General features: G+C 42.1%; 1 protein-coding gene across 1 annotated transcript; it reads left to right on the forward strand.

The window, feature by feature from the left end:
- Window positions 1-26,060, forward strand: LOC125888706 (myelin protein zero-like protein 2). Its single transcript, XM_049576229.1, has 4 exons — window positions 1-266; window positions 19,415-19,584; window positions 19,917-20,127; window positions 21,483-26,060. The coding sequence occupies exons 1-4, from the start codon at window positions 212-214 to the stop codon at window positions 21,656-21,658; spliced, it is 612 nt and encodes a 203-aa protein (XP_049432186.1). The 5' UTR covers window positions 1-211; the 3' UTR covers window positions 21,659-26,060.
- The last annotated feature ends 261 nt before the right edge of the window (window positions 26,061-26,321 follow it).

Here is a 26,321-nt window from a genome sequence, read left to right on the forward strand (position 1 = left end):
GGGCAGCGGCGAGTTGGGACGCGTCTTTGGAGAGAGACAAGGTGGAGGAGAGGAGAGGACTCGGCGTTAACTTCCATGTTTATATCCCACTCAGAAGGGGATTCATAGAGTTATAGCTCGGGTTTTCAGCCACTGTGAGTCGCCGGAGGAGTCTCAGCGGGTTTGTTGACTCCCGGTTTCTTGGTCATCGGACAGAAGTGCCGTCCATCCAATGTGCGTAAAGGGGCTCTATTTCCTCACCGTCCTGTCTGGACTCGCAGCTTCAGGTGAGACCCCTGTTTAGTGTGAGTGGATAAACCGTGGGAATTGTTAATAACGTGGGGTGTTTAGGACTTTATTGGTACTGCGCATCAATCAGTGTGGTGTGATTTGTCTGAGTGTATGTTTTGGATTTTTATTTTAAAGTCAACCAATAACGCTTTGTTTTATTGCCATATGTTCCTTCTGGGATCCAGTAGCTTTTACATAAAGACAATCTACTTTGGCATTGCCTCTAAAATTACATAAGGAGCTTTTATCTGCTTAGGCGCAAATTTCTCCAAAAGTTTACATTTTTGTTCGCATCCCCAGAGTGATTTTAAGACGTAACAGAATGGCTGTTTAGAGACGCCACAATTGAGCTTCAAAGTAAAACACAGAACCCTGATTGTCTGTCCATTAGTGAAAGCTCCGCAGGGACCCCTAACCTTCATCCCAGTGCGCTTGTCGTGCGTCATCGGGAAGTGGCGAACTTGGCACAGTGGAACAGTGTGGGACGCTGAAGAAAAATTCCTGTGAAAACTATGAAACAGTAAAAACGCCGGGGGGGGTCTGGAGACATAATGACTTTACAGTATTTACCGACATCAAATCCTGGCCGCATTGTGTTCTGCTTTTATGCAACTTCACTCCTTTCCTGCCTGGTAATGTACATCCGTGCTCAACGTTCTCGAGAGACCGTGAAGTGGCCCGCTGGACGCAGATAAGTCCACCTGCTTCCCGTAAACAAAGGGGTCCAGGATATGTCTGCAGAATCATAACAACTTGTCAGATGCAACCATAGAAATCAACAATAATAGATAAACGATTGTTCACTTCCAAATGCTGTAATGGCTCGGCTAATGGAGCATGTTTTAATACCACGAATTGGCGTATCAGTGGCAATTCATTCAGCAGACGCCAGGTTGTTTAACCTTGAAGTAATCTGTGTCCATTCAGTTAAGTGGATTATATTGATTGAACATGTCCATCCAGTGCCAAAGCACCACGTAGGGATTCACTATAGTAGCAAGCTGCTTATGTTTACAAGGAGCATGTGCCTGCAGATCAGTCATAACATACTCACAGGCAGGATGACTGAGTACACTGTGTGGTTACAGAGGGATAGATAATCAAATGACAGCATGTGGAAAAAGCATGTTGGACCTGATTACAGCTCAGCAGCATCTTACTTCTCATGTCTGTTATGCTGCAATCACTTCCATTGCCTTTGGCGTTACTGTGTTGGCAAAAAACGGCACGGCGTGATGAAACAAGCCAGCACACTCATCTCATTTTCATGAGACGAGTGGTGTAAAATTGCAATTAAGCGTGCAAAATAACTTGGACTCATTTCTCCCTCTTTACCATCCCCCCTCCCCTCAGGTACACAGATACACTGTGGCATTAAAACAACACAGCATATTTACACATCAGCCCTCCACTGTTTTGACATGCGTTGCGCTGATCAGAGACAGTTAGTGTTCATTTGCAGACTTGCAGCATGAGGCCTATTTTTTAAAGGAGATATGATATAGACCAAACAGAATAATCTCCTTCTCCTTCTGCTGCTCCAAATATAATCACAGGAGGCGTTGCAGTGGTTAAAATCCTTCATCGCCCTCAAAGATAAACGCACTACTCCTTTGTGTGTTTTGTAAAGTTAGTTCTGCAGAAGCTTTGAAAGGAAAAAGATAGTATAAATATGTCAAGATACTTTTGGGAGCAGTGTTTTTGCCTTTCACAACACAAGTATGAGATGTTATCATTACCAGATTTGGAGTTTTTGTACTTGTGAGGCTGCAATGTCAAAGCAGGGAAGTGAAAAGCTCTTGGGTTTCATGGAGGTGCAGAATCTGTAGGCAGTGGAGAAGGATTTTGGTTTCTGAGGCATTTTGGTTTGTAGTCTGAGTATTCACCAATAATGTTTGAGCAGGCTTTCATGGCATGCAGGTAAGTCAGTGTGGAGGCTGAGGAGGCAACATGCATTGGCCAGAATGTGCTCTTGGAACCCAGCGGCTGTTGTCTGACAACCAATCAGCTTTTTTACTATTTTTTTAAAAAGAAAAGGGAAGATATCTGCTTCTAGAGATTAGCCGAAACTGTAAACAATGGCTGGCGCACAGCAGAGGAAGTCTTGACCAAGATATCCGTTACCATTATCTGGATATCCTCACGCTACACCAGAACTTATGAAATATTGGCCGTTGCCCCCAGAGGCTAAATTGTCATCAGACCAATAGCTGATGGGTTCAGAAAAAGCCCCCAGGAACAGCGCCTGGCTTTGAAGTCAACTTTGTATAGTGGCCAAATGTGGAATTACAACTTCTGGGTTCGTCATGTGATTCCACAAGGCCCAAAAAGACTTTTTCCCATCAATTTATATGGTGATGAAGACGTCTGTAAGTTACTGGATACATTTTTGAGCATCACAACCTCCAATAAATGACTTGTTTAAGTGTCTGGATTCGATCCTTATGGTTCAGTAACATTTTGACAGTCTTGAAGAGCCGCTTGATCAAATCAGTTTTATCCCCATTCAGCTTAATGGAAGGCTAAACTAGAACTTAGCCGATTAACCTCACCCGGCAGCTGTAAATCTCTCGTGTGCATGCTCTATGGGTCCTACATTGCAAAGGATTCAGCTAATTTCAAGCTTTTATGGCTTCCTGCGCCACTGAGATGCTTTTTTTGGAATGAACAAGGGCCCGCCTCCAACGCTTCACTCAGTTCTCTTTATACATCCATCGTTCAGAGATTGAATCAATCACCACAATAGTCAGAATAAAAGCAGAGCAGCTGATCACTCCAAAAACATGTTTTGCAACTTGATTTCCATGTTGAAAACAAAGGCTGTTACACCTGTTATGGGGCCCCTAGGACAATATTGGTTTATGCTTTGTGTATATAACATTTCACCTACAAGTTGCTTTCAGCAGAAGTACAGAAGTAATTTTAAGTAAATTAAAACTAGATCTTGATACAGTACACCTTTCCAAGGCAGGGTGGAAAGATAAAAAGGGCCCACTTTAGTTGATATTGTGTTTCTGTGGTGCAAATTGCAATAATAAATTCACCAAAACACAAAAGACATGCAGTTAATGATCAGCCTTTGGGGCTCCTGGTTGTCTGGGGCCCTGGGGCATTTGCTCTCTTTGACAATGACTTTTCAGAAAAGTTAATCAGTTAATTAATGAGTTCACTAAAGAAGAAGCTGTTGCTGGTGTCGGCTGACAGCTGTGTAGTTTGGTCCATTTCCTCCTTATTGCATTGTTCTTTTGTTTCGACCTGTTCTCATATTTAAAAGGAAAAAGTGATGTTTGAACTGTGACCAGACGCCTTCAATAGCCAGACTTCCTTGGCAAAACCTCGATTCTGACATCAAAGAAAGACAAAAGACAGAGTGTGCACCTTTATTCCTCTGTAGAGGGATTTTTCATATGATGAAAAAGATAATTTGGTAGCAGCTTACTTTTAAACTTTTCCCCCTGTGTCTTCAAAATAGCAACTGAGCCACATGCTGACTGGCTAATTAGAAAAGGAAACACACCAAAAACAAACACTAAATTCAGCCTGGTCCACATGGGTGTTTCTGAAAATGGGGTTTTCCCCTCCTTCGTTATAAAAAAAGAATTCTGCCCAGACAAGCACTGTCATAAAACATCTCTGTTCAAATAATTAAATGCAAAACACAATTAAAGAGCTGGCAAGAGCGTGCCAAACCAACAGGTGGTGATATAACTGTAACTCTGAAGCTACACAAAGAAGAAGAAGAAGATGCCAATCAAAGGCCTGGAAAAAAGTGATTACCGAAAGGCGACCTGGAGTTCTGACGCTTCTGTTACACATTGTAGTGGAGAAGTGCATTTATGTGTAAACACATGAACAGTCCTGTTAGCAGCCAGTGCTGCTTTGATTTTTGCATGAAATGTTGCGTCATTTGTGACGCCTTCGGAAGGAGATAACGGCGCACAACACACAAACTCTGGCTCCTCTGACTAAACGTCAACACTGAAAATGGTGTTTCTGAAATTCATCAAGTTGAAGTTGATAAAGTTTTACAAAAGGTCTGTTTTCTTTTTTGTAATTCTCTTTTCATTAGTCAGTCAAATAGATATAGGATGTTGTATCAAGACATACATGTGTGGCGGGCTATTAGTCACACCACGATCTGTTTCTAGCACTTATTCAGACAATATCAGATCTAACGTTTGAGACATATACTAACCATGTCATCCAGTTCTCAATAAAAAATTTCCCTCTGGGTTCTCAGACTTAAAGCCATTCTCTCCATTACATAAATATTATATAACAAGTCGATCCATTCATCAATACTAGGTACTAGGTAATACTAAGTCAGCCATTTCTTGGTTAGGGATTTCTTATATACCACCAATTATATTCTTAGCAGATATTTATCCTTTTTCCTCCATTCGAGTTCCTCCAATCTGATCAGATACATCACTTCACAATTAAAGGTTATTTTGGCTAGAAAAACAGTTTCAAGAATGCCATGAATTTTTGTCCAAAAAGGAGTGACAGAGGGGCACCCTCAAAAAATATGAATCCCCAACAGTCTGGTTTTAAGAGAGATTTTTTCTGGACAGGAGTGCAGAAGTAACGCATGACATTCCTCCATCTGAATTCCCTCCAGGATGGAGAGCTTGTCGTTTTCCATTGTTGTCTAATTATCTCCTCCCATTCCTCTTGTGTGGTAGATCTTGTTTTAAGTCTGAATGTATTCTCCCTGTTTAGTTGTTGAAGGCTCAGGTACAGTTTCCTTTTATAACGTTCAGTGTCAAATGCTTTAACAAATATTTGGAGTTGTTTGTTTTCTGTGGCCATATTTTTCTTTATCACTAATCTGAGAGTATCTAAAAAAAAAGATCCATTTTCAGTGATCTAAAACGCAGTTTGTGCGTGGACGATAAGCCAAACTAATAGAAAAGGCGAAATTCTTTAAATATACCCGTGAAGGATTGGACAAGGCCTTAGTCTAAACTTAGACCTGCTTACTCTCTTTCTCCACCAAACACAGACATGAGGCTTTTCGATCCCCTGCTGTTAATGATAAATCCGTCTTTTTTTGTTGCTGCGCTTTACTTCAATTCCTTTTTTCTTCCTCTAACATTTTCCTCTTGTACCAGAAGTCTGAAATGCTCACAGCCGGACATGTGTCAACCTGTCCTGATTTACAGGTTTAGGACACAAACACACACACACCTATAAACACATACACACCTACACTTACACACACACAGACACAGACACAGACACACAGTTTTCAGTGTTACTCTGTCGGGTTTACAGTAGATGAGCGGCCTCTTGTATCTGTTTGCTGGGATATAACAGTTCTCTCTCAGCCACGACGCCTCTAATCTCGCCACAATAATAGGTCAGCGTAACAAAGCATCACTGCGGTTTCTGACGTGCTGCGCTGTGTTGACGCACCTAGGAGGACGCCTGGCCTTTGTGTTTGGTTGATGGGATTGCCTTGGGGTGTGTAGAGCTGACAATGACACATTTATATGCAAAAAAGACACCAATCCCTGACACAGCAGGCGTAGGACGCATCTGCGAAGTGTTGGAGTGTGAAGGCAAAGGCACTCCCTGTGTAATGTTTAAACCACAAGACCGTGCTCGGCTCTGAGTGTAAACATGGATTTGAAATGCATTTCTTGCTGAATTCAAAGTGTTTACAGGTTCATCCAAGGTTTGAGTATATGTGCACACACGCATGTTTAATGTTCGTCTGGACCCGTGCAAATGTAAATACTGCATATTTGTGAGCATGGGTTTCTGTTTGTGTAGTCACATCCTTACACACTCTGTTGGCTGGTCACTCGTTCTCAAGACTGTTTAGAGCTATGGTAAACAAGTAGATCTTCCAGCTAAAGCAACACCTCCACTTGGTTTACGGCATATGGGATAAATCAGAGCTGTTCACAGAATATCGGCAGCTCCTTCTGAGTCATCTGATCTCCAGAAAGCCCAGGGAGATTTATAATCATTTGGCATGAGTTAAGTAATCTGTGATTAAATGCAGAGCAGACATAATGGTAGAATTTCCCAGAATGGGAAGTAACGTCATCTTGATTTCCTTCTCCTTTAGAATCTGACTTTCATACGTACTCCTGTATAACCAGCTATTGTTATTCAAAACGCTGACTAATAAAAATGGACTCCATATTGAAAGAGTAGCAGAGGCACCTACCTATCCGGTTTTGCTCACTAATTATGTGACACTGTACTTATGTCTGCAGAATCATAACAACAGTGTGACAGTGTGAGTTGAGGAGGGAAGGGTGGGGTTAGTGGGTGGGGCAGATAAAGGACAGGTGCAAGGGTTTGGTCACACTTGAACACTCAAATGTTCCTCCACCTCTCATTCATTTCTATTGAGGCCCAAATGAATGACAGATACAAGAAAGCTTTTCTGGTTTCGGTGTGAGTTCCAGCTCTGGCACGTTTGCAAAAATAGCACAGCAGTCCAGTGTCCACTCAGTTTATGTCTTTCTTTATATAAAGTAGTAACTACATGGGGAAGGAACACAAAGGCATAAGTTACCACAAGTTTGATGCTACTTTTAGCCTGTAGTTTTCTAATTTTGGCCTGACTGTGTGTATTAAAAAAGCTCTCTGATATTTAAGCAATGCACTGTTCATGAAATCTGGGGACTCACCAGGAACAAATTTTCAAAATAATGTTAGAATTGATTAATGAAATTGGTGGTTTAGTGATTTGGGAGCTCCCAGGCAAACTCTGTCTATCTTGCTATTTATTTCTCTCTTTATCTCACTGGAAATGTTGGTATTTGCAGCGATAGAAGAAGTAGTCAGAACTATTTTCTTAAGTAAAACTATTAATAGTCCATAGTAAAAATACTTTTAAAGTCAAAGTCATGCATTGGCACAATATTAGCACAATGAACTCAAAAGGGCAATTCACCCCAAATCAAAAATGATATTTCTCCTTTTACCTGTAATGCTGTTTGTCAGTTTAGATTGTTCTGGTGCGAGTTGCAGACTGTTAGAGATAACATCTGTAGAGGTGTCTGCTTTCTCTTGAATATAATGGAACAAAGTGCCAGAAAACACATTTAAAAAATTCATCAGCAGTGTCTTTTTCTAGAAATCATGACCCAGTTACTCAAGATAATCCACAGACTTTGTTGTGAGCCGTTTCATGTTGGAACTACTTTATTTCTACCAAGCTCCACCCTCCAGCTGTGTCACAGTGCAGAAGGAAGCATGCATCTAGGCTAGGCTGGCTCACCTAGCACCTCTGAGCTAGCTAACATTACAGCTCAGCCGAGGAGGATGCCGTTAATATTTACGTGTCACACTCTCATTAGCTTGAGCCTCTCGTCTATGAGTAGATGCACACTTCCTTCTGCAAAGTGATGCGGATTGCAGGTGTAGTTTGGTAAAAAGAAAATAGATCCTACATGAAACTGCTCAAGGTTTGTGGATTATCTCGAGTAACTCGGTCATGATTTCTGGGAAGAGAAACTGCTGTTGAGTTTCTTAAATGGATTATTTTGGTGCTATAAGCACCACAAGCTGAGTGCCATCTAGTTCCATTATATTCAAGAGAAGGCAGACATCTCTACGGCTGATATCTCCACCACTCTGCAACTCACACCAAAGCAATCTACACTGATAAATAGCTAGATAATATAACTGGGGTGCACTGTCCCTTTAAATGTACTTTTGTATGCCTTTTGTAAGTTATTTCAGGGTCTAATTGTAACATAGTTCAATGTTTTTCCATATCTTAACATCATAATACATCTGTAGCTGTTTGGGGACCTTTCAGTTTGGGGGCCCAGCCAGACGCTTCCCACCTTGCCTTGAGGTAAAGTCTGGACCTATGTGTCCCTTTAAGGTGAAAAGCAAAGAGCAGAAGTCTGTACCTCCTCCACTGTGTGCTTTCTGGTCTGTGTGTATTGTCATTTGTTAATTTATTCATGTGCTCAGGAGCAGAGGTGGAAGTCACAGTGGGACTGGATTCACTCTGACTCATTCCACTGCAGGACACAAAACACATGGCTAGTCTCGATTCGTAGTAAACATATGAGAAACTAAGGCCGTCTTTTGAGGGTTGGAGTGTCCTTCCAACACCCTGTGGGTGTGTTGAATTGAACCGTACGTGTCCGACCCCCCCTCAGGAGTTTGTAATCCCAGAGAGAAGTTGTTGAGTCAGCTGCGAGGTGGGAGTGGAAGAGGTTTGATGGATTAAACTCTTATCCTCACTCACCCACTACACGTTTCCTCTGGATGCTGCCGCCTGATGAATTACAATTGGCCTGGAGGAAGCAGGAGGGGAGAAAAAGAGGGAGAGGAAGAAAGAGTTAGAAAAAGAGATTGATGTTTTGTCTGTGTTTGGACTGACCTTTAGAGTTTATTCAACACATTTTGTAGTTTCCTAAAGTTTGGTTCAAATTCATGTGTCTGTAGGGGAAAATTGCAATAAGAAAAGTAAATGCAGTATCCAAGTTGGAATTTGTGACATTTTAATATAGAGAAATGTCTGTTTTATTGCCTTCATGACCAAAGAGTGATTCCCCATAAATCAAGTAAATGAAAGCTTTTAGATTTGCTGTTCCAAACACCTGGTGTCTGGTACATCTCTCTGATAGTGAGACATTTCATACATAAGCTTCATTTGGAGCCCAAGGCATGAGCCAGGATAAGCACTTTGGGTGACAGTAAACAGCGCCACCTGCAGAAAGTCAAACTCAACAGAACGTCCAAGAATAGTCCGATTGACCAGTGATCTGTTGGAAAAGTGTGGAGTGAAGAAGCCAAGAGCTTAGCACCAAAAATGTAAAATCATTTTTTTAAAATAGCAGGAAATTTGCAGAGAGGGACTAAATATGGTTTTGAGAAAATAGAAAGATTTAGTATCTATGTTCAGCTATGTACATGTGTTTACTTTTATCATATGTTACATGTCCACAAGTATGTGGATGTCTGAATATCACACCTACATGTGTTGCACATTCCAGAAACCATGTGCGAAAATCTACTGCTTTAAAGCTGTGTAAGATTGAGGGGGATTTTGTGGCATGTACGTAGCCATGAGGATTGCAGATTGCAACCAGCTGAAACTTCTCCTGGTTAGGATATCTTCAGTGTTCATTGTTCAAGAGGTTTTTACAGGGAGCCAAATTATGCACAGAAGTGTGTTCCTCTACAAAACAAACAGACTAGGAGATTTAAACCAATGAAAATACTGAATGAAGCAGTTTCATGTCACAAATCAGTTTCTCTGATGCTGTTTGGCATGTTGCCAATACGCCGCAAGCTCAGCACCTGCTAATGTGTGCCCACCTTTTTATGATCTAGACATTCGGGAAGTTTTTTAACCATGAGCCGAATTATCTGCAGAGGTCACCTCCTTTCCGAAACAAACAGATCTGGTGATTTCAAGCACTAAAACACTGAATAAAGCAGTGTGACATTACAAATCAGTGTTTTTTCAATGCAGTTTGGCATGAAGGAGACGGTATGCTAGCCTAGCACCTGCTAATGTGCGCTCATCTTTTTTCTTTGATAACTAAACATCTAGATATTTGGGATGTTATTACTGTGAGCAAAATTAGGTGATACACTACAGAAAACGTACTAAAGTATATTCTGGTTCTGCCAATATATCCTCCTAAATCCTGCTCGCTGGACCTTTAACTGCTACTGATGTTGGATGATAAAGCCTTGCTTGTAGTCCCCAGAGCTGTTGGATGGGGCTGAAGTCTGGACTTTGTGCAGGCCAGACTTCTCGGAGAAGGCATTTCATTATTAACCTGGCTTAGTGCACTAATGCATCATCATGTTGAAACAGGAAAAGACCGTCCCCAAACTGTTGATACAAGCACGCCATTGTACAAATATCATGTTATACCATAGCATAAATATTTCCTTTAACTGGAAGCAAGGGGCCCAAACCATGAAAACAACGCCAGTGCAAAAGCAAGAAAAAGTATTTGGATAATACCTTTGACCATACATTGTATTTGCTTGTCTTGGCACAACTGCATGTTCATGACTGAGTGGAATGAACGGAAACCTGTGTAGAGGAAATGTACAGCACAGTATGTTAGACACAGTTGTCCATCTCAGGGGTTCCCTCCCATTAAACCACTCAACACTTACACTCTTCCTCGACTCCTCCTCCTCCTCCTTTGCAAACACACTGTTACCTGAACCTGCTATTCCCAGCCCTCGTTCCAGCCCTGCATGAAAGACAGGCCTTGTTAATAAAGCAGAAAACTAACCTGGGCTTGTGAAACCTCTCACGAAGGAGAGAAGAGGCTCTTTGTAACCCTCTGAGCTCTCTGTGTGTTTGCTCCTGTCCTAAGTGTTTCCTCCAAAACCGGTGCAACAGCGAATCAGGTTTCCTTTGGTGGTCCCTTTGTTTCTGAGCCATAATGAAGAGAGGAAAGGCACAAACACACACCATCTAGGAAATAATGTAATGAAACCAATTTCCTGATTCAGAGAGTCAGGCCAACTGCTTGATTTCTCCTGCAGTGTTTCCTCCCCTCTCTTAAAGTCCACGAAGACCTAACATCCTCTTGGGCAATGGAAAGTCCAGATCTACAGTGTAGCCTACACAGCAAAGGAAACACTTTGTAAACAGTGACTGGTACATGTGTGGTATCCTCATAGTATCCGGATATCATGATGTGCAGCGCAATCATGGCTATAAATATACTTATAACTAAAAACAGCTCTGCTCCCTCTGCTTTCTCTTTGCTGTTTATAAATCTGCATATTTATGAGCAACTGCATCAAGAACCCCCCTTAGGCTGTACAGCGACACGAAAACATTGATAAAGATTTGGATTGTGCGATAAGGCGGGTATAGTTTGTTCATTCTTTGGATTGTGTCAGAGATATTCAAAGAAAATATTTAGAATACCAGAGAATGTTTGCTGCGCGGTTATGAAAGAGTTCAATATACCAAGCATGCCTCTCTGCAGTGTGAAACACACCCAGGCTGACCTGAAAATGCAAAGGTTTTGGAAAAGTCACCCTTGGCAACGGTTACTAAGTAGAATAATTAAATCCAATGAGACAGTTCTGTTTGTCTAACAGTTCAGATTATTTCCAAAGGTCAGAGATTTTAATTAAATGTGGTGTAAAGTTTGGTCAAAGTCCAGGAAAGAAGTGACTATTTTTTGATCCAGAACATATATCTGAGAACTAGAGGGTGCTTGAGTGATGCTGTCTTTTCACAACCAAAAACACAGGGACGAAAGTGTAAGGAAGGGATTCAACAGTGTGTGTATCTGCTCTAACATGAGCTACTAGGGTCAGCATGTTTAGCTTACTAGCTTACTACATACAGCTGTAACTGAGTGTCACTTCGTATCACAGCGTATCATTAACTTATTTGTGTGGCAGCAGGTTAAAGGTTTTGTATTTCCCCGTTATGTGGAAGCTGGTGGCGGATGCTAAAAGAGTTAGCAGCTCTGTCCTGCTATTGTTTTTGGATAGGGCTCAGTTTATACCCCAACAACCCCAAACGTCATCACACCATGACCCTTAGCATACACTGGGGTGGTTTGCAGCCAAGTGTGAAGCAGTCAGGGTGAGACTCAACACCTCCAAGTCTGAGGCCATGGTTCTCTGCCGGCAAATGGTGGCTTGCCCCCTCAGGGTTGGGAGAGAGTTACTGCTCCAAACAAGGGAGTTCAAGGACCTTGGGTTTTTGCTCACGAGTGAGGGGTAGAATAGAGCGTGAGATGGATCAGTGGTTTAGCACAGCATTTTCAGTGATGCGGATGCTGTGCCGAATCGTCATGGTTAAGAAGGAGCTGAGCCACAAGGCGAAGCTTTGGGTTTACTGGTCCATGTACGTCCCAATCCTCACCTATGGTCATGAGCTATGGACAGAAGCTATGAGCGAATGACTGAAAGAATGAGGTCGCAGACACAAGCAACTGAAATGAGTTTCCTCAGAAGGGTGTCTGGGCTCAGCCGTAGAAATAGAGTAAGGAGCTCTGGACACCAGAGGTAGCTCGGAGTAGAGCCGCTGCTCCTCCGTGTGGAAAGCATTCAGTTGAGGTGGTACGGGCACCTGATCAATATCCTCCTGGGTGCCTCCCGTTAGAGGTGTTTCGGACACGTCCCACTATAGGAGGTCCCAGGGCATACCCAGACCACCCTTGAGGAATTACATATCTCGTTTGGCCTGGGAACGCCTTGGGGTCCCCCAGGAGGAGCTGGAATGCGTTGCTGGGGAGAGGGATGTCTGGAAAGCTTTGCTTGGCTTGCTGCCCCTGCAACCCAGCTTCGGATAAACGGTTGACAATGGATAGACAGATGAATGGAACCTCAGACAAACCCATTACCTGAGATAGCGATATGTTCGTCAAGCACATTGGTTAGTCCTCATCCTGTAGCCTAACATGCTATTTGAAAATACAGACAATAGAAAATGAGACATTGATGTCATGCTAAGTAACGTTTTTGGATGGGGGGGACCATCTTTTGAGGAATGCACTGTATCTTTACCTTACAACGGAACAACAGATTCATATGACTAGGCACTACCTCCACTGACATACCTGGATATTGTAAACTTTGTTTTATTTTTTTCAACTGAGCACATATTCTTTGGTAACAGAGAAAACAGAGAGCTTACCTCACAAGATGGCACCTCTGCCACACATGGCGTGAGTCTTCCTCATGGAACCGACTGGGGAGGATGATGAGTTTTTACCTGGGACCTTTTAACTTTCAACCAACTTTTTGAGCTAACGTAGCTTAATTAGTTAGCCACAGTCAATACGATTCGCTAGTGACAGTTGTCCTTTGAGTGTAATCGACAGTTGTCAGCTAGAACTAAGAAATATGCTTTTGTTTGCCCTTGTCTGAAATGAAGGCCAAAGAATTTCATGTGATGAATCTTCCAGTTATCATTAGCACAGGCAAAGTGACAGTAATTGATTAGTGGCAAGACCGCACCTCCCTGTTTTATTTCAGCTTCAGCTATAGCAGAATAAAAATGACTTCTGTCAGCCCTTTCTCCTGCACTGACACAATCATACATAAATATACTGTATCTGGCAATGTGAGATTAAAGCCACAATAAAGCATAGAGGTTATGCAGTTGTAAACCTGCCTTCACTCTTTGACACTGGATGAAATATTATATGGGCAGGTCAAAAACTTGATATTTTTTGTGCCTCCTTGGAAGCTTTTACAATCTTGGGATGACTGCCAAGCCAAGCAAACCTAATCACACTCGAGTGGGCTTGGTTTGATTATTTTACAGTAGATGAAAGTATTTGCCCTCCTTGGCTTCAGAGTAGTCAGTGGACCAGAGCGGATTGTACCAAAGTGTTGACAGGTAGAATCCAGTGCATTAAAGGTTCAGCAGGTTCACTTTATTGTAATATTTTGGATGTACTGACAGATATTATGGACCAGTGCCAACAGTGGTACATCTAATGGAGGATGTGTTTGTGTGGATTGGTGCCAACAGTGAGCCCCATGAGGAACGCCAACCCTGAGACATGCACACACACAAATAACAATGGAACATAACATTTTACAACCTATTCCAGTTATTCCTGATGCTGTATCTGTTCATAAACAGAAACATCTGGAGTTAACATTAACAGAAATATACACAAGTACAGTTTGCTTCAGAAAACTTTGTGTTATGCTGACAAAGGTGGAATCTCATGTGTGGAAATCTTTAATTGTCGCCACAACATTTTTAAGTTCAAGCACTCAGGGAGCACACTTCACACAAAGACTCTAACTGGGTCTTTTTAATTACAAGTAAAGAGTCTTACTGAGCTCCTTCACATGTTTCAAAGCATTTAATAACTTTAATGAGGTAAATATGGAGTGGAGACAGTCAAGATTAGGTTTTTTATGCTTTATAAATTTGATTTTCATGTTTTTTTCTTCTTGCTCTGACTCAGCAGCACCTTGTGTCAACTTAACATCAGCGTAGAAGTATTTAAAAGCCTTTGAATGATTTAAATTAATATGATTAAGATAAACTCGCAAGAAAATTCATACTAGTTGTTTTCTTACATTGCTCTGCAAGTCTTCTGAGAAAACCACAGCATGCCAGACAATGTCTGCAATATCTGAAACATAATTAGGATAAATTCATATATTTGTCTGCACTCTGGCCCTTCCCTCCTCTGTACGGTACATAACTCCATCTTAATAAGCCGTAAAAGCTCTCCCTCTCTGTCTCTGGATACTGGGTGTGGTCCTCACTAGCCAGGCAGGATGTTCAGACATAAACAAGTGAACAACTTGGACTGGACAGACAGACATGCCGGAGTAGAAGAATGGACAGACAAACAAGCAAACAAACACTTTTATCTTATCTCCTTCTTACAGACTGCAATTATGTCGTGGAATACATTTTCCATCATTTCTTCTTATCCTCTAGCTCCATCCACGGAGCACTCACTCCTTCATCTATCATCCGGCTCTTGTTCATCACTTGAGCTCACTCTCTCATGTCTGCATGTTTATCTCTCGTCTCTCTTTCTGTAAATGAGTGAAATTCTGTGCTTCACTCATGTAATGGCATGCGTCCTCCTCAGCAATTAGTGCCTGCTAATGAATGATTAAATAGCGATCATGTACTTTTAGCCGCAGGGACAAATTAGTACAGTAATTGAGGCACTGTACATAACCCTAACTTGGCTGTCATTCTGCTAATATCCATTCTGCCTTCAAAAAGGCCTAATTAACCTTAATTCTTAATCAGCTCAGCTTGAGTCAAAGGACGGCGTAGTTGAAAGCGTTTCACTTTTTTGTTGTTGAATGGAGATTAGCAACGCTTATTTAAATTCATGTACTGTAAATAGATTGGTTAAGCGAAGAAATTTGGAAATGAGGTGTTATGGTCTGGAGGACCCGCTTTCTGTCCTGATGTATAAATGAATCATTGCAGCATCAGCTTTTAAACAGGCATTTAGGCATTGCACTATATTGCTCAGCTAATCCTCCGAGTGCACTATAGGCCCACTCTCTGAAATAAGGAAGTGGAAATAGAGGGGTGTGACTGTGGATACTAATTTGATGAGTAATGAATGTTATTAGCCACAGAGATGTACCTCTCTCTCCTCTATGGACAAACCAGTTACAGCTATGCTAGTGGCTCTGTGAGCAGGGCTGTGGGCTAAATGCTTATGTCACCATGTGAACGTGCTCACAATGACATGATGTTGATGTTTCGCATATGTATGTATGTTCCCTGCCTCCTGAGACCCTGTGTCGTCATGTGAGGACACCACATTTTGGGTTTCCTGTACCTTATACTTCGTTCTGCTTTGTCCTCATTCCCGTTGTCCTCGTTTGTGCGAACTTCTATGCTCAGTCTACAGCTTATCCCAACACAAAAGTGGACGAGGTACAAAACCTGATCAAATTCTGTGGTTGAAACTTAACTATTTGTGCTAAATAATGTCTGTAGTTTGATATGGCATATTAATTTGACCAATTTTAGTTATAAGCCCTTTTTAGATAGGAATTGTGCAAATTTGCAGGAAAGCCCAATCAGTCTTTTTTCAGCATTGGCAGTATAAAAACAAAATCGGGGAGTGCAGCAAAATGTTGCCTGCCTACTTTTGTTTATACAGAATGCGCCTTTTTCGGGACAATGGGGGGCGTGAGCAAGTAACAAAACGTGTAGCTCAGCATGTGACATAAACAGTGACGGGGGAGGGAAGCCGCGGCTGGTCAGTCCTACGGCGATTCTCTCATAAGTCGGCCCATTCCTCACCGTCCCCATCATCTGACGGTTACTACTAGCTACTCGCTAATTCCTGCTATCAGCTGTTTCCTGTTTATCCACCGCCAGTGGGTCGCACGTGTGGCGTCATCAACAGCTCCTCCCACAAGTCTTCAACAGCCCCTCCCGTTGTGCAAGGCCGCCTCAGTCTGTTTAAACTAAAAGGGTTCCAATATGACTACCCTACAAGGCGGAAAATTGGGCACCTTGGATCAAGTCGCCAATCTGGCTCTGTGTGTCTAAACGCTTGCAGCTTGCCAGCAAAATGGCCCAACATTCGCGGAAAATCGGGCAGTGTAAAAGGGGCTATAGTAACGAGCAAAAATGCTGTTAATTAGGAAGAACTTATTTGAGGACAGTAGGACTTCTTGTTTTGTTTTGTTTTTGCACAACAATGTTCAGGTATTGAAATAATAGAAACAGTTTCATAATTTCATAATATTATACACTTGTGGCTATTGAAAATAAACCCATCGTCCCACCTTTTTTTTCCAGTAAACTACCTACTGTTTAAAGACAATGCTTAGTTTTTAATACTTATCAGGTCCTACATTCCCAAATAACTCAGAGAAATTAAAAATGCCCACCAAACAAAGGCTGGAATCTCAGGAGTTTAATTTAGCATGTTAGCATGCTAACATTTGCTAATTGGCACTCAATATAAGTCCAGCTAAGGAGGGAAGTCATTAGTTTTGCATGTATTTGGCCATAAACCAAAGTATTAGATAAAATAAAATGCTGACTTGGGGCACCCAGTGGCTTAGAGGATCCCTTACACGAAGGCAATGTCCTTGCTGCAGCAGCTAAAGTTGGGCGAATCTTCAGGGGACCATGAATGGCTGCACAAAATTTAATAGGAATACATTCAACAGTTGTTTAATTGAGATATTTTCAGTCTGCCATCCTAAATCACATTGTTAGCATGGGTATCAACAGAAAACCATGTACTCCAAGTTTGAAATTAGGCATGTGTAGCTACCTGTTAACAGGAGTGATAGTCATATATGTGAGACATGCAACTGAATATACAACACTCTCTGCTCCCACTCCTTCCCTCCTCCATTCTGCCCTTTTCTCTTTTCAGCCTTTACATGAAATATCGAATACGAGACCTTTACCTGGTGGCTCCAACTCTTCTTTTTTGTTTTGACACACACACACACACAGACACACACACACACACACACACACACACACACACAGTTGGACCAGGGAGGTAGTTATTACTGGCTCTGCTGATACAGCCAGTGCCGATGTTATCTGCCTAATGAATATCCTAAACACAGGCAGTTTAATCCACTAACTCCTGTGTTTCCATTCACTCCGCCAGGTAGATGAGGAAGCGAGACAAAGGTTGCAGAGAGGGCTCGTTCCCTTTGAAGTCCATTCATGAGAGCTTTACTCTGTAATATAAAAAGTGCTTTTTATTGATGCAAGTTAAAGTACCTGCCTTATTTTTTAAGATACAGGTGCAGAAATAATCCAAAACAAGCTTGTGCTGCAATCTCATTGCAATATGTTTTCATTCAATAAAAATACAATTTTAAGTCTAAAAAAAGACCAGAGGATGTGCAAAGATGGACATTTCTTGCAGTGTTTACTCTGCCTCTATTGCTCACTCCTTGTACACACCCATCCCAGGTTTCATCGGGCTCATTTAAAACACATTAGGCTGTTAGAGCGCTGTCAGGGCCCGGTGATGAGAGAGAACCCTGTCTGTTTTTAATGTTGTGCGCGGGCCGTCTAGTCGCCCCACTCTCTCATCACAGCCCACAGGAAACTCTCTCCAACCTGATAAGGAACAGAACAAGCCGCCCGAGGAGCCAAGCCCCCGCTGACATTTTCCCAGCTAGCTCCCTCTGATTATAATACTAGGGTAATGATATGCCTTCCTTGGACTTTTCTAATTTCTGTGCCTGGAGCTTTATTTTGCCAATCAATAAAGGACACCTTAAGCTGCTTAACCCACATTCTAAATTGCAGAATAAAGCTTAATTAATCTTTTTAGGGTTTAAAATCCTTTTAAATCTCAATGATATTATTAAATCATAACAAGCAGTGTGAGAAGGTTGTAAGGACTAAGCAAAGTTTTTCAACAGAGATGAGATCTCATCCAGAGTACAGGTCAACCTCGATGCTGGCTGATTGCATCAACAAAAACTGATGTTGTCATATATAAAACTGAGGCCTGGGACGACGCCTGCACTCGGGTGATTCATGGAGCCACAGGCAGCTCCTCGTCAGATTTAAAGCGTCTCTGATAGTTTGAGCTCTCATCAAGTGTTTGGCCCGGCCTGCAGGGACCTCATATGGAGTGTGCTAATGACGTTAGGACAAGTCTCGGCTTCCCTGAGCACGCTGTGGCTGCAGACGGACGGTCTGCTGTGTGCGTGGGCATTGACTTTAATAAAGCTAGACATGGCTCCTGATATTAGGGTATATAGAGCTCTCTCTATAAATAGACTAGGTGATTTTGGACAGCCTGCGTATAAACTTCTACAGAGACTTAGACACGCATACCCACTGGGCTTCTTTAGGGTTGGATCTACCTCGATAAACAAGGCTCTGCAATCTCGGGGAGAGCAAGACGTGATTGGCTGGTTCCTGATGTGATGTTGACTGGCTGCCAGACAAGAACTCAGCTTTAAGCACGTCTCTGTCTTACACAGTGCATGTGTGTGTGTGTGTGTGTGTGTGTGTGTGTGTGTGTGTCGGTGCAGTGTATGTGTGTGTCAGCCCTAACTCCATTCGGGGGGGCTCCATCCATCATTATGTGGAAGAGCCAAATCGTTGCCAATATCCCTCTCCGCTCCCCCAGTCCATTCATTTTCCATCTAATAGGTCTACCACGTACTGTAAAGATTGATATAGTCCATATCCATATAATATAGAGCAGACTCTCAATTTCAGCCCTGTCTCAGCTGCAGTAGTGTAGCTAAAGTGGCCATTATTCATTAAATGCCACGGATTTGCTTCACTGATCCCAAATCAGTTTGGACTTTTAGGATGTAATGAAGCAGATGTTTGAGAGGAGTTCACTTACTGACCCACTCGCAGATCTAATCTAATACTTTCAGCATTTGTACCAATCTGTAAGATTTCAGTATACTGTAATAAATGTATCTAATACAGTTATAGTGACAACTTGGGGTTGGTGATTTTTCTTGCAGCAGCACTGCGTAGGCAGAAGTAGGGTCACCGGGTACATTGCCTGCACTCACTAGGCAGGAATTTACTGATGAGTGTGAATTCATACTATGTCTGTTGGGTTGTATTTTTGTATATGTATTTGTGTTTCGTTCACAAACCACTTATCTCTGTATTGATTTTGCTCTGTGTGCACTGCATTCTGCTTTTGAAGTAAACTCTGCAGCTGCGCCGTATCTTTGCATGTTGCAGGCGTGCTGCAGGTCAGCGGGATGCGTATATACACGTCTGGGGATATGGAGGCGGTCAACGGGACGGATGTTCGTCTGAAGTGCACATTTCATAGTTCTGCCACCATCAACCCCAACTCCATCGTCATCTCCTGGAGCTTCAGACCGCTCAAACCAGGCCGAGAAGAGTCGGTGAGTGTATTTGTGTTTGTGAGAAAGTGAGATCAAACTTTAAACCTCCCTGATTGTGTCAGGGAGCATCCACCCCCTCAGCCAACTGAGAGAGGAGTCGATGAGTCATCTGGCTCCCTACAGAGCGTCCAAGCCAGCCTGTGTGTGTCTATTGAGAATAGAGAGAAAAAGATGCAGCAAGTCTGGGTCTATGTCTTGTCTTTTTTTCTCTGTGAGAATAAAATACTTTCCGTCTCCAGACTCAGTTTGGTATGACTTTCTTTCTGCGACAATCCAACCAATCAAACCTATTATTGCTCAGACGAAATCTACCCATCAATTTCCACTTTCAGGTGTTCCACTACCAGCAGCGACCATATCCTCCAGTAGACGGCATTTTCAGGAAGCGTGTCGTTTGGGCAGGTGACGTCATGGGCCGTGATGCCTCCATCATACTTCAGCAGGTCAAATTCACCTACAACGGCACTTACATCTGCCAGGTGAAGAATCCGCCGGATGTCCACGGCACGGTTGGAGAGATTCGACTGCGTGTCGTCACCACAGGTCAGCGTTTTGATTTTCAGACAAAACATGTCTTCATATATGCCATGAATGTTACTGCGCTTCAGCTTTGTCTCTGAAAACACCCACATCATTTCATCTCTTGCTGAAAAGCCAAATAAGAGAGAATTTTGGAGCAACTATTTGATTGGATTGTTTGGCATGGTGTGCTGTGCATTTTATATTATAGCACTGGCACATTTTAATTAAAATATTGCAAATGTTCCAGACATATTGAATGGAAAAAAAAAATCAGTAACAGTGAAAAGGTAATTTTTAAATTAGTATAATAGTCTTTGAGCAGTAGCTGAAAAAAAGAGCTTACTACAGTACAGGTACAGCCTGTGCTGTGACATCAGTTATAGTATTAATGATCAATTACTGATTATGAGATGAATTAATCAGATATTTTACTCTGACATTCTCTGTGACCCAGCCAGTCAGAACTATTGACCAGAGCTACTCATTTTATTTTCCTGTGCATTAATATTTCATCAAGCAACAATATGTCAGCAAAATTAAGCTCTGAGAGGCAGCACTTAGGCACAGTGATGCTTTGAATGTGGTGAGTTAAATGTCACCATGCTAACATGCTCACAAAGTCAGACACGCTGATGTTTGGCAGTTATAATGTTTACCATGTTCACCATATTAGATCATTGTGTTAGCATGCTAGCATGTGCTAATTAGGTAGTTGTCAGAGGCGATTTACGAAAAGCCAAAAATTGAGTTGCCTACTGTTGCTGCTTCCTCCGCAAGCCGCTTTGCAACCCGCCTCCACCCCAGCTCCTCCTTTTCATGTTGTGTCTGACTCATCAATGTCATTTCTGTTTGTCAGTGATGTTGCTCTGTTCTGTTCCCGGGGATCTTTGCTGCTGCTCTCCCTGCCTCAGGCTTTCCATGTTGGCACGTGGAGGGGCAGAGAGGTGTGCTCTCTCCGCCTTAGGCTTTCCATGTAGATGCATGGAAGAGGCTTTCTGTGTAGGCTGAGGAAAGGCAGAGGCCCCAGAACAGAGCCATACCGCAAATGGCAATTGCAGTATTTAGTCAAGTTTCTTTGACTAAAGTGGTCCTGACTGAAATGTAAACCTGCTGATGGCACTAGATGAAAAGTTAAGGGATAACCAAAGTCATCTTCCTCCTCTAAGGACCATGAATGCCTCCCACTGACAGACAGACTAACTGGCCATACAGCTACAGCATAAACATCTTAAAATGAAAATGTGCTTTTGTATTAATAGCAGCTTAAAGCAGACACACAGTTAAAAGTGCACAATGCCTCTGAGCAGTGCTGGTATTTTTATTTCATCAAGCAAACACACTCAGTCTGCATTTCTGTGTTTCCTTCTCGCCCACAGCCTCTTTCTCTGAACTTCTCCTTCTGGCGTTGGCCATCGGAGGCGGTATCGCCGCTGTGGTCATCCTCCTCATCATCATTCTGTCCTGCAGGCGGTGCAAGAAGAGGAGACAGAGAGAGCGGGAAGGGAACGAGGAGGCTCCCCGCAAAGAGAGAAAAGACCCCACTGCGTGGTAAGACCAAGAGAAAGACAGAGAGAGAGGAAGAGGGGGATAGAGAGAGGAACCGAAGAATCCTACACTTCCTCTCTCGCTCTCCGTCTAACTCTGGGGATCGGGGCATGTGCAGCCTCCTCTTGGGGTCTGGGGCTCTTTTCCTACTGGACGTTTCACTTCCTCCCTTCTCTGCAACCGCAGTCTTTGGATCCCAATCCTGGATGAGCTGATGGGCAGCTGTTGTTAACCAAATTGAGAATGTGCCTTTATATAGGAAGCTGTAGACACAGAGCATAATAGCCAGACTGCTGTGTAGCTTTTATGATATCACCATGTGCCTTTCATATCTGGAGAGAAACAACTGTTTTATCAGTTCATATTTCCTGTTCAGCTAAATGGGCCTCCAAACAACTTTCCTGTTTAGAGTCGATGTTTTGATGATGTAGAGGTCGAACAATGGTGTATCCCTGCTGTTTACTTCCCTACTAATACATTTCAAACCCCAACATACCGATGCAGTACAAGCCACACAATATATTGTTTTAGCACACAATAGAAACTGTGGAACAATGACTGAGCAGCTTCCTAGCCTCTATTAAAATTTTGCTGTAATTACCAGATGATGGGATGCATTATGAAACCCCATACATGATATCTGTGATCTGTATCTGTCAACTCTCATTTCAACGGTCATATGTATCAGCTGTCTGATCCACTTTACTGTGGTTCTTATGAATCTACAGGAGGATGCTGGTGTACATTTCTGTTTTGTTTCACTACTGAAGTTATGTAACTGTATTTTTCTGTGGTGTTACTAGCCTGATGTTGCAACAGAAACAATCAAGGTGCTATCATATTATCAAAACCTGATGGAGAGCACTTGTTGAAAACAGACATTTTATAGAGCACTTTTGTAAAAAAAAAAAAAAAAAAAAAAAAAATTACAAGCACATAGTTAAATCAATAGCAGTTCTAAATTTTAAATTTATTGATACGGTGGCAAATCTTTTTACCAACCAGCAGCCTTTCTAATGGACAAATGTCTGTTTTGAACAACGAGCTGTTTTGTTAAAAGCATCTTTTTTCCTGGGCACGTGGGGCTTCTTTGTTTCTCTCTTGGGTTTTCAGATCTCTCTGTAATAGGCGCCGTAAGTGGTTACAGTCAAAACCGTGTTGCAATACTGTGACTCACTGTATTCACCCCTTACGGAAAAGTTGACAACTTTACTGTCATCTTGCACAATCAGATGTATTCAGAGTTCAAACTGAAACTGTCGCTGAAAAACTTGGCAACGGAAGGAAAATGTTTTCACCCCAATCAGATGCAGATGGGTAAACAGAGATTTCGATCCAACCTTCGCTCTCAACTTGGGACGATTTAACCCTGTGTGACACTAATGCTTTGTCCCTGCTGCTGTGTTTGTGCTGTCTGCTTGTCTTTGTCCTGTCCCCATTGTGCGTGACTTATGCACATGCATGCACATAAATGATTCATGAATGTGTCATGCATGAATTCATACCCTGCCCTGTGTGTGTGTGTGCTATTTTGCTCCCACTGGTGCATGTCTCCCTCTCCCCTCTGTGTGTGTGTGTGTGTGTGTGTCCCAGCCACCCAGCGAGGGCAATCCACCTCTACGTATCAGAGACGTCCTTTGAGATTGACAGTTCAGACGGCATGATCTCAGAGGCCAGCACCAAAGACCCAAGCTCATCAGAGGACGAGGGCCCGAGCTCGGACGACGACGACGATGGTGATGACTCCGACTGAGGAGGTGGGGACAGACAGGGCGAGGCAGAAACACTGATGTGAAGCCAGCCAGGGAGCTCGCTGGAGGGATGCCCAGATGGCACCCATGGATTATGTTCCACGGTTCTGCAGAATGCAGACTAGATGAAGAGAGTGCTGCTCCTGCTGCTGCCATGTCAAAAACAACCACATTGTTCAAGAACGGAAAGAAAGTTCTGTTTGAAAGTTTCCGAATGAGAACAAAGAGATTAGAGTGATGAAGATGAAGGCTTTGGAACAGGATCAGTAGTAGAGTAACTTTACTCTTGAGAGAGTCCAGATATCTTCATATGAGGGAAGGGAAACTGGATTTAACCTGCAGGGCTTTGAAAGTGAGAGGCTATTTAATCCTGACGCCGGCTTTGCGACTGTCCTGAGAGCACAAAAAGGCCAATTTGTGTTCAATAACTTTGTTGTTTTAGAAGTGGATCTTGCCGGTGGCAAAATCAGCTGCAACATGGAACTGAAAGTAGTCAGAATGAGGAATTTGTTTTTTGCCATGATGAGCCGTATTGAGACCTTACATTTTTTGACTCAATGGATAATAAAATGTAGAATCTGTAGATCATTTTTCAGGCTGCTCTCATGCACTCTTTGTATGTTATACCTCCAAAAACTTATGCATCAGAATCTGTAAAAACCCCACGTAATCAAGAGACAGTAATTTATGTAGAATCTATGGAAATCATTAAGGCCCCAATCGCGTTATGAAAGCGCTGATGCGGGTAAAGAAAGAAGTAAGAGTAAAAGTCTGCTTATGGAGGTAGATGAGTCAAAGGAATGCACAACTTTCCCCTGGCGTGCTGGTGTTTGTGTCCTGTATTAAAGTTAAGTCAGTGATTCTTTGGACAGCGATGCAATATTTGCCGAAATTACAAAGTCCGCCACGATACAAATTCGATACAATGCGATTCAGGGTCTGCGATCGATATGAGACGATATTTTCTGGCCATTTAACGCAATCTGTTACAGAAGAAGCTGTCAACCCTTTCTTTTTTGCTTTTTACCATAAAACACATAAATAATGTAAGTAATTGTAACTGCTTAAGTGCAGTAAAATTCCTTTATACTGACACCAAGCCCTTTCTGGAAGAAATCATTTCATTTTAATCCAAACCATGATCTTTATCATGAAACTTCAGGTCTGTCTGGCTTAAAGCCCTGAAACTTCTCCCAACAGCCATAAAACATGGATCAACAACAACATTGTTTAACAAAAGTACCAAAATCAGCTCAGTAAAAACTATTAAGGTTCATAGACATGTCAATTGTTTTTTGCTAGTTGCCCATTATTAGCTCAAGCATGTTTACATTGCATATGTTAGCGTAGCGGCTAGCGAACTTTCCTCCATTCATAACTCATAACTACAAATTCAATTTTGTGTATTATTTATACTTTGTCTTACTCACCGTTGGTTTAAGTCACTCCACCTCCCGACAGAACAGCTCAGTTGAATTTCAGCCTGCATGCACGTTTCTTCTTTCTTTCTTCTCGTAACGGCATTGTTTACATACACCATGTTCTCTGTCTGTTGACCCCTTTTTTTCTCCAAAATATGTCCACACTCCAGAGAAAATAACATTACCCTTGTCATCTTTCTCTCTGCTTCTTGCTGCCTGCTGCTGTTTGACGGTGACACAGTCTTTCAAAATGAAAGTAGATCCTAAAGATGATGTTATGGATCGACGTTTTCACTTTGCATCGATGAAAATGGATTGTTCCTCATTGAATTGATACATTGATCCAGAACGATGGATCGTTACACCCCTTACATTAAGCACACAGTGGCGACGCCTAACCATGATTCTTTTCCAAAACGTAACCAATGTAACTTCATTTTAAGAACATAACTTTATGTAAATACGTAACATAATGACACCTGGCTATGATCCTTTTCCTAAACCTAACCTAACCCATCGGGGGGCCAATTACTTGGGTGCTCATTTGGTAGATATAGGATCTTGTGGTATGTGAATTTTTTGTTAGATATATGAATTGCTGTAGGTGATTTTTTAAAAGATATTATATGAACTGTTGTTTGAGGATACGTTGCATATTTTAGTTTTACAATTCAGTCATTAGGGATAATGTAAGTCTTGCATTTCAGTCGGTTACGCACAACCGTCATAATTCCTGCCAGTGTCAGAGCACTTGTTAAAAGCAGTTTTATCCTCTATCTGTAGGCTGAAGGACTTCTGTCCCATCAGGTTACCTGGATAAAAGAGCATAAATGTGATGTTGCTGTCATTAAGTCTGAAGGCCAAAATCTCGATGAGTCAGTCATGCACGCACCTGTCCTGAGTGTTGAGTGGGAGCGCACAGTCAGATCTGAAAACCCTCTGATTGCAAAACGTCCTTGAGAGCCCATTTCCTCGTGCACCTGTGAACACATCAAGTCTACTAACAAATGATTGTAATGCCTGTCTTTCTTTCCTCATGTTACAGACTTTTGTACCTGTGATGTAATACTGAGTGACATGTTTATAGATTGTTTTTTTTTGTCTATTTTTTTAGATAATGCCAGAAGTATTTTATCACATTGTTTAAACTGTCACTCTATGTGTTTGTTATAGAGCTTTTATATATATATATATATTAAAGAAAAGATTTTCTAATAAAAATGCCTTAAAATCTTCACCACATTGTATCATGTCACATTTTACCACACAAAGGTGTTGCAGACAGCTGCTGGCCCATGAAACAAGTGTTCACACATAACTTGGAAAGATTTGATTGAACTCATCTATTATGTAAGAGATGAACCTTGTTATCCGTCATTTATTATGCATCATTATCTTTAATGCACTACCTCCAATTGTGTGCTTATGGTGTGTCCGTCTGCAGAGCTCTTCACTTGTTTACCTGTAAGCATTACTGCAGCGAATCATTGTTTAATTT

Source organism: Epinephelus fuscoguttatus, linkage group LG5 (genome assembly GCF_011397635.1).
Source record: "Epinephelus fuscoguttatus linkage group LG5, E.fuscoguttatus.final_Chr_v1".
NCBI classification, from domain to species: Eukaryota; Metazoa; Chordata; class Actinopteri; order Perciformes; family Serranidae; genus Epinephelus; species Epinephelus fuscoguttatus.